The sequence below is a fragment of the Loxodonta africana genome, chromosome 18, assembly GCF_030014295.1.
Source record: "Loxodonta africana isolate mLoxAfr1 chromosome 18, mLoxAfr1.hap2, whole genome shotgun sequence".
Taxonomy (NCBI): Eukaryota; Metazoa; Chordata; class Mammalia; order Proboscidea; family Elephantidae; genus Loxodonta; species Loxodonta africana.
Window position 1 is genome coordinate 63,054,483 of NC_087359.1, and position 9,378 is coordinate 63,063,860.

At 51.7% G+C, this 9,378-nt stretch overlaps 1 protein-coding gene across 1 annotated transcript in view; it reads right to left on the minus strand.

Moving 5' to 3' along the window:
• The window catches only part of PITPNA (phosphatidylinositol transfer protein alpha), a 40,003-nt gene extending 32,395 nt beyond the window's left edge, over positions 1–7,608 (minus strand). The window contains exons 1-2 of the mRNA XM_010596484.3: positions 7,499–7,608; positions 3,651–3,681 (exon numbers count right to left, since the gene is read on the minus strand). Coding sequence (XP_010594786.1) covers positions 3,651–3,681; positions 7,499–7,518 — 51 coding nt within the window. The 5' untranslated portion in view covers positions 7,519–7,608. The remainder of the gene's footprint in view (positions 1–3,650; positions 3,682–7,498) is intronic.
• Positions 7,609–9,378: the final 1,770 nt, after the last annotated feature.

Genomic DNA, 9,378 nt, shown 5'->3' on the forward strand with positions numbered 1-9,378 from the left:
TTCTCTCTTCAGAAACTAAAAGAGAGGCTACATCTCTGGGCAGCTGCCATTTTAAACCTCTGCCTGCAGCAGCAAGGACCAGAGGCAGCTTCCCAGGAAGCCCGCTCTACCAGGCAGCATTCTAGGTACCGCCAGGGAAATTTCTGTGCAAGTCTGAAAGGCAAAGCAGCAGACAAGCACAATTCACTGCTCACACAAAGCTGAAAGAGCTTTAACTTCCAAAGCAAAAATCCAATACAAAGTGCCAAGGAAAGGTTCAGGTAGGAGATTAAGGCTCGGTTAATCCCATAAAGAGAAACAACTGGTGAGAGCCAGTCACCTTGACCTTGCTGATTCTGAGCAACATCAGTGCTGCCTCAATGCCTACCAGAAACCCCAAGGAGTCCCTGTTCCAAGTCCTCTCCCTGGCTGAGGCACACATAAAAATCCCTATAAAAAAAAAAAAAATCCCTATGAAGTGGGTTAGGGCTTGGCTGAGCCAGGGTTCCTAAGGAGCAATAACTGTTTCAGAGAATATCTAACCACTGACTCAGCAATCATAAAGGACAGGCAGGGCAGAGGGTAGAGGGTACTATGTTCTGGCTGGTGGCGCTACTTGGGAAGGAGGCTTGAGGCAGAAACTAATCCCCTTTATTTGGTTCCTCTTCAGCTGCAGGAGTTAGAGGGCAGAGTCTAAGAGGATCATTCTGTTGGGCTGGCTTCTTCCCCCTTTAATCCCTCTTGATATTTTGATCCTTTAATCCCAAGGAGACAAGTGAAGGCAGTTTTGTCAATCCCAAGGGGTAAGTAAGACTGGCCTCGACAAGCTACAAGTGAGGAACACTTTCTTCATGTCAGAGGATTCCCTCTGGTACTTGCTCCACACCCTCCCTGGAAAGCAGCCAGACTCAGATGGGGTGGGAAGGGAGGCCAGACCACTGAATCAGATAAAGAGCCCAGAAAGGAGCCTGGGAGAGCCTTCTCAGGCCTAGGGCAATTCTCTCTGCCCTTGAGATTTGTTCCCTAATCCCAAAGAACTAAGAAACTCAGCTAAGAGACCACACTGCTTTAGCAATCTGGGAGTGGGAGCCCCAGACAATGTAGTGGGCGGGCCTGAAATACTTATATGAAACATGGCATGAAAAACGGTAATGCTGTTGGTCCCACCCACATGGCCCTGTGGGGCTGGGTATCACAGGGGACAGTGCCTGGCATCTCTGGAAAACAGCCCGGCCCACAGTAGAGGGCAGGGAAAGGGTGGACTGACCTGAACCAGGAACCACTGATGGACACACCCATGTCAAACAGCCAGGGCTTTCTTGTTCTGCTCCAGATGCCTAGAAACCTTGTGCAGTATTAAGGCCAGAGGCTCTGCCAGCCAGAAGCTAATTCCTCCCCCAAGGTACTGATCCAGGCAATGAGGGTCCCTATTAAGACATGGCCTTCTCTTCTCTCTTCCTTTTTCCCCAAACTCAGAAAGCTCTGAGGACATCAAGTCATGGCCTCCAACTTGGGAAGTGAATCCGACAGTCACATGATGTGGCGCTGTTCCCATGGGAACTGTTGAATCAGGATGGGTTTATTGACAAAGACTCTGGGAAGGTCAATCATTACTTGTTCCTTGGTCCCAGCACTGAACTTTCTGGTTTTCTGGAACTAAGGTTCGAGCCTATCTCAACTCTACCCAGGACATGTGCTGCTTTCTCTTCAATGGTTTTTTGCTGAGACCCACTGACCAGAGAGATGAATCTCAACCTATGCTTACTTCTCAAACTTCAGCTGAGACTTCAGGCTTTGATCACCCCACCCCACCGCTTCCTCAGTGCTGTAGGAAAAACCACCACAAACTAAAAACAAACCTCAAGGCAAGAGTTCCCCTTTCCCTCTCTTGTTGGGCTCCAGAGTAAGCCCCTCTAGCCTTACTGCAGAGTAGCCAAGAGGTGCTCCAAGGACAGTGGTAGGCCCTTTGGTCTATAGCACTTCTCAGAGACACTCCCATCCCTATGCCATCAAGAAACTCCCTACAGAAAGATACAGACGAACATCCATTTCACCCCTAAACACCACAGTGCAGTAGCCTCAAGTTCCTAACTAGGGGCCAGGACCATCCTCTACAGCAGAGAGGAAGTCAGTGGACCTGCAAGAGCTGAGTTTCAGGGCAAGTCTGAAAGGCGACTCTGAAACTAAGATGAGGATTCAGACCCAAAGAATCATGTTGGGCCTTCCTGTTATGTCCTCTTGATTTGGAAAACCATTACTTGCTATTTTTAGTAAAGACAGCAAGGCCCCCAAGGGAGGTAGGTTAACAGGGCGCCCCCAAGCCAACACCTGTCAGCCCAGGCACCTACTTCCCGGGCCCCAGGTACATCTCAATTGTCTCCAGGGATCACAGCATATATCCAGCCCATCCCCTCTCTTCCCTAGGTTCCCCAGTCTTGTTTATTTTACCCTCCCTTCCAGAACTACCAGATGAAGCCCCCCTCCCAGGTCTCCACAGCTCTGATGAGATGTGCAGCCCACCACCCGAGACAATCTTCAAAGGATGGTGTGCCTGTCCACCCTTCTTCGGGGCCTAGAAGCTTGGATATTTATCTCAGCTAAAGAGCGCTGCAGGCTCTGTTGGCCTGATTTCATTTTTTAAAGGTCCATTTCATATTTGGAACAGAGTAGAAGTTATCACAGGAGCTTCATGCTGACACCGCAGAAAAGGGAGATGAAGTCCAGTAACTGAGGGCACTGTACTGGCTGACAAACTACACCCAGACTCGAGCTTGACTAGATGCCCTCTGTAGGGGCCTGCAGGTTCAGAAGGAAGCAAAGAGCAAGGCTGAGGCAAGAGAGGAGAGTGGAGGAAGTTCAGAGAGAGGGTGGGACAAGGGAGGCTCCGGGACAGGTTTCTGCTATCCAAGAGACCAATTCTGAGTCAGCATGGCCTATGAACCTTCTCGTGGCATAGCCTGCCGGATCCCTACACAGAGGCATGGCAGGCCTAGGAACCATAAAAGGGCAGAGGGCAAACCAAGCCTATTTCTTATTCCCTGCCCTCTGTAAAAGGAGGGCTCTGTATCTTTGTCTTCCCCAGCAGCTACCTACAGTGACTAGGGAGGGCCTTGCAGACTTCCTGCCCTGCTGGTTTGTTGCACAACCAGAGAGAGCCATGTACATCCGGGCAAGTCACGGAGGTCCCAGAAATGCACACATTTAATCTCATCAATAACATGCACCAAACATGCACGGTCCCAGCAGGTAAAAAGAACTAGTTTTGTCTCTATTCAAAGTCATCCAGAATGCCAACAGCTTGGGGCAGTTGCACACAAATGCTCAGTTATACAAAATAAGTGTCTGGTTCAAATGAAAAAAAAAAAAAAAACCCACTGCCATCAAGTCAATTCCAACTCATAATAACCCTATACAACAGAGTTTCCAAAAAGCACCTGGTGGATTTGAACTGCCAGCCTTTTGGTTAGCAGCCGTAGCTCTTAACCACTACACCACCAGGGTTTCCAAATGGAACCAGGAAAATTCACATCAAGCACTGGTAATCTCTACTTTAAAACAAATTGGAACACTATACAGAGGACCTGCAAAAGTTTGGGCCACCCAGGGCCCAACTTAGCCAAGGGTCATAAGCAATCATACACAACCACGGGCGGGAAAAAAAAAGAACTTACCTCATCTACAGACACGGGCAGGATGACTCGACTGTAAGAGAGGGAAAGCAGTGTCAACTTCAGGCTCTGAAATTGGCTTGAGGCTCTCAAAGCATCAACTTAGACCAGTACCCAACATTTTGTTACATATAATACTATATGCTCAATGTCAACAAACCCTGGGGCTAGGACCCTCTGTGCCCTTCTGGCATCCTATTTTGAACCCTGTGATTCGGTGCAAACCTGTCCTGTACCAGCCACTTCCCAGGTCTCTGACTCACATTTGGAGCAGGCTTCTTAGAGCCCCTCCCCTACTTACATTTTTCCATAAGACTTGCCAAATGAGTTCAGTAAAAGAGAGTCTAACACAGGAGAACCCACCCCCGTCAACTCTGAAACTAAGATGAGGATTCAGACCCAAAGAATCAGGCCCTGGAGTTTACATCTCTGTGGCCCTAACCTCCCGACAATAACCCTGAATAGCCCTCGAGGGGAAACCAGGAAGGGGCTGAGCTTCTTGGGCGCTTAATCACCCTAGGAGCATGTACCAACCTCTCTGCTCTGGGTCAGAACATGACAGCACAAGCTAATACCACAAAGCCACCAAAAGAGGCCACCCAGCTTGTGTCCTGACTTTCAGAAGCTGTCCAAAGGCACCCTAACTGATCACTTTCTTCTCTTCTCCATTTCAATGACCATCCATTATGGGAGGTACCGGCACTAACCTGATAGACAAGTCATACCAGCAAGCCCCTACAGTGGCCAGAGCTCCACAGAGGTGTGAGGGCTAGTGGCACTCCTCCAGGTGGCTTGCGTTTGTAACCCAGAGCAACAGCTACCCCTCAGATCAAAGCTGTGAGGTCAGAGAGCCGAGACAAAAATCCTTGGTGTACTCATACAAATCAAGCCAGTTCCCAGACTCTGGGTGGAACTCGCTGGGCCCTTCTCTATCTTTTGTGCTTGGAGAAGCATGAGCTGCTATGCCCTCCTTCCTATGCGGTGGGTCCGCCAATCTGGCTCCTTGCTCCAGGCTGGTAGGTAGTCAGCTCACTAATTTCTAGTTCCACAAAGGTCCCCCAGGAAGCAAGAAGCATACAGAGGGGTCTGAGAAAAACATCACACAGAAGCAAGGCATCAAGCAGAAAAGTAACAGGAAAAACAAAATGGGCTCCAAGTCTTTACTTCCTGATAACAACTCCCCTCCTCCAGAACAAAGTCAAATAACATAAATCCTCCAGTTGACAGGATGCTGCTCCTGACGCTCTCCTCCCATTAGCAAAGGCCGACGGTGCAGAAAAGGACTCCCAACTCGGAGGCCAGAATTTCTGCACCCTCAGAATAAACTTCCTAGAAAACAACGAGCCTTTTATGTTCAATAAAAGCAGCAAAAATCACATCCAAGAACATGCAAGAATCAAAATCAAGGAAAACCCTGTTAGAGGATGGAGCAGGAAAATCAACAGCAACAACTTTCAGATGCCAGGTGAGCACCAAGTCGCCCCCAAAAGAGACTAGCACTGGCCAACTCCTGCATGATGCTCTGCGGTTGTTACTTTACAGCTGCCAACCCAGATGCTTCTCCCTTGCTTCTCAGAAGCAAAACCACCTCGGCAGCAAGAGGGTGTGATTCCAAAGGACTGGGCCACAGATGCACTGCTGGGCTGGAACTCAGAGCTGTACTCACTTCGGTGTGACCTTTACTTGCACCCTTCCAGGCTGCAGCAGCAGCACTGCAGCCACAGCCAAGTGTCTCAGATACCCCCAGCCACCCAGGGATGCACACACGCACCCCAGCATACACAGAGCACAAGTCAGGAAGGAAATGCAGATGCCAGGCAGGCTCTACATCCCCGGCCCTTTGGACCTTTCCTGGCAGGCTTCAAGAGGAGAACAAAGAGTGGGAAGGAAGTACCTCTCTTCAAAATTCACTCAGATCCCTTCTGGAGGGCCCTTCCTTTCCCTGCCTAATCTTCTTTTCAAAACTACAGCTTTCTACAGATTCCAGGATTCATCTGGGAAATAGAAAAAAGGGTCAGGAGAATGAGAAAAGCCTGTCAGTTTGGATATTCAAGATTAAAACCCAAAGTGCACCATGCTCTCCTCCTCTTGGGATCCCAAGACTCCTCCTCCTCACCACATAAAGCTCCAAGCTCTGGCCAGAGCTGAAGTCAAGAAATAGAGCTGGAGCGCCCTCAAAATAATGTCCTTCAGATGATATGCTCGTCACCTGGGATGATGCCTGGGTCTCTGTTCCTTTTGTTATCCAAAGTTCCATACTATGTCCTATATGTCCTAAACACCTGCAAGGAGCAAGCCCGGTGGGGACAGGGCAAAGCACCTTCACCTGACAAAAATGGAAACAGCCTTCTGCACACCTGCCTGGCCCCTGACTGAGTCCCACCAGTTGGGTGCTACCTGGACTCCTCCCACTCCTGGGCTTTTGCTCCAAGGCTGCCCACTTGCCTCCCCCCAGGGCAGCACAGTTTCACTGTAAACTCTGCACACAGGCATCCCATCCCTCCCCTGTGGGGGGAAAGAAAAGTCCTGTGATGTGTACTTGCAGCCCTGCACTTCAGGGATGGGTCCTACTGTACTTGAAAGAATTAGCAGTCCAAACTCTACACATCCCTACACGTCACCCAGTTCCATGGATTTCAGGAATGAACCCATCTCCCTGCAACTCCCAGCAGGAGTCACCAATTTCCCACCTTCCCACCCCCAGTCACTACTCAAGAATTCCCTCAGTCTTCACTGCCTTTCCTCAATTAATGGCTTCGTGGAAAACTCAATTGCTCAAAGCAATTTCCCCATCTCTTTGCACCAAGACTGTGAATCCCCTAGAAACTAGCTGCCACTGCCCCTGCTCCAGTTTAACAATCGCCTAAAGACAGGCTGCTCCTGCCCCGCCTCCAGTTTAACAGGTATATTCTTTCACAAACATACTCTCTTTCAGGACTGTCCTCTGCCCTGGTAACATCCTAGCCCTCTCCACCACCGTAACTCCCTCACTATCACTTCAGGCCCTGCGTGAATATCATCTGGACTCAAGTGTTCCCAAGGACCTCCTGGTCATCCCAAGCTTCTCTCCCAAATGCCTCCTCTTGTGCACCTACCACTGGGCACCATGTCACTCCAGCCAGCCCTTATCTCAGTCCCTGCTGCTCTATCTCCTCGGACCCTTCCCGTCACCCTAACCTCATCCATACTCCCTAGCCGTTTTCCTCTGTCTGCATATTACAATCCTTCTCCTGATACATAAGACAGCCACTCAAACCCCAGGTTCCCCTCAGCACTCCTCCCACCATCTCAACTCCAGTCCCTAAACTGTCTCTTCTTGGCCTCTTAGTACTGTTCAGCTCTCAAACCCCTCCCCAGGACTCCAACCCTGCCTGCCCTGGTGTGACTCGTCCTCAGCCCCTCAGACAACTCCTCCCTCTCCCATGCGTCCCCTCAGCCCCTCCTGCAGTTCCTCGTCCTTTCGCTCCCCCAGGAGGACCACCCCACAGCCCCTCCTCAGGTCCTGTCCAGCTCACGGTTCCCTCGGCTCGTCCGCAGGCCCTCCTCCGAACCTGTCCAGCTCTCACTGTCCCCTTGAGCCCACTTCAGGTCCTGTCCGGCCCTCATTGTCCCCTGGGCATCTCCTCAGGCCTATTCGGCCCTCTCCAATCCCCTCGGCCCCACCTCGGGCCCTACCCGGCCCTCGCTGTCCCCTTGGCCCCTGCTGGGTCGCCGAACAGCCCACCCGGGGCTCTCCGTCCTCTCGGCCCCCGTCCGGCCACTGCACGCCCGCTGCCGGGCCGTCGGCCACCCGGTCGCCACCCCCGTCCCTCCCGTCCTCCTGGCTCCCGCGCGGCCGCCTGGACACTCACTACTCCTTGAGCAGCACCATGTCGCTTCGCGGCTCGGCGGCTGCCTGCTGCCCGCCCGGCCTCCCGCCCGCTTCCCGGCGGCCGCTCTCCCCGTGGCCCGGCCCGGCCCGGCTGCCTGTGCGCCTTCGTCGTGGTCTGCTCCGTCCCCGCCGCTCTCGCTGCGGTCGCCGCGCCGGCTCCCGCTGCCCCGGCCTCGCCGCCTCCCGCGCCGCTGCCGACGCCGCCCAGAGCTCCGGTTCCGCAGCGCCGCGCGGGGGCGGGGCGTCTCTGCGGCAACCAGAGCGTCACACGCAGCGGTGCGCGCTGACCTCATGCGGAGGCGGAGCCTTCTCGGGCCCGCCCCCTCCCTTCCTTAAACGGGCCGCGGCGTCGGCGTCAGCCTCCGAGGTGGGCCCCGGGCGCGTGCACGACGCCGATGGACGGCGGAGCAGACGCCGAGGCATCCAGCGGAGGCCTAAGCTGTGACTGTTCTTTTGCAGCCGGAACGGATGCACGTACATACTTGGGCCTCTCCAGTGGGGTAGATTGAGATTCAGGAAAAAATTGCGTCCAATTATATTAATAATAGCCAAATCTACGGAGGGCTCGCTATGTGCGAATACTCTTCTAAGTGCTTTACTCCTCACAACTACCCTGCCAGAAAGGCGCTATTACTGACGCTATATTGCAGGTAAGGAGAGGCTAAGAGGCTTGCCCAAGGTCCATAGCTAGCTTGTGATGAAGCTGAGATTTTAACCTAGCAGCCTGAGTATCATTCACCCAATAAATATTTGCAGAGTCTCTGCTGTACTAAGCCTTGGTCTTTTGTTAAGTGAACAAGCCAGATGCGGTCTAGCCCTCACTGAACTCAGGGTCAAGTGGGGCTAGATAGAACCAGGCAATTAGAATGAAAAGGGCTGTGGTCGGTGAAACACAGTTTTCCTGGGATTACACCTAAGAGGCACCTTAGTGAGGGGTGTAGTCAGGGGAAGGCCTCCGGGAGGAAGAGATTCTAAGTTGAAGTCTGAAGGGGGTTGGGGAGAGAAAAACATACCAGGCAGAGTGAGTAGTCTGTACAAAGTCTGTGAGGCATGAGGAAGAGCGTGGTGTATTTAGGGAACTGAAAGAGGTGACTAGAAGAGTTTGGGAGCTCAGAGAGGCCTTGTAAGAGGTGAGGTCAGTGGGACCAGATAATGAAGTCCCTGGTGGATAGTAATAAACTGTTTGAAGTCCATCCTAAGAGCTGTGAAAAGGCACCTAAGCGTTTTAAGCAGTAATGTGAGTAGTTTGGGTGTTGGAAAGCTCACTCTAGCTGCTGGGTAGAAAGGGAAAGAAAGGGGCCAGAGCAGAGGCAGGGAAACCAGTTAGGAGGCTGCTGCAGACATCCAAGAGGATGGTCCCAGACAGAGCTGGAGAAAAATGTAGAACAAAATTCTAACTCACACACACACAAAAAAAAAACCCAGACTTACTGGTCTAACAGAGACTGGAGAAACCCTGAGAGTGTGGTCTCTGGACACCCTTTTAACTCAGTAATGAAGTCACTCCTGAGGTTCACCCTTCAGCTAAAGATTAGACAGGCCCATAAAACGAAATGAGACTAAAGGAGCACACCAGCCCAGGGGCAAGGACTGGAAGGCAGGAGGGAACAGAAAAGCTGGTAATAGGGAACCCAAGGTCAAGAAGGGGAGAGTGTGGACATGTTGTGGGGTTGGTAACCAATGTCACGAAACAGTATATGTACTAATTATTTAATGAGAAGCTAGTTTGTTCAGTAAACCTTCATTTAAAGTACAAAAGTAATAATAATAATTTAAAAAAAGTCAAGTGGGTGGAGTCTACACTAGTACAGTGGTGGAAGGGGAGACAAGGAAGGGATGGATTCAGGAGTAACCCAGGAG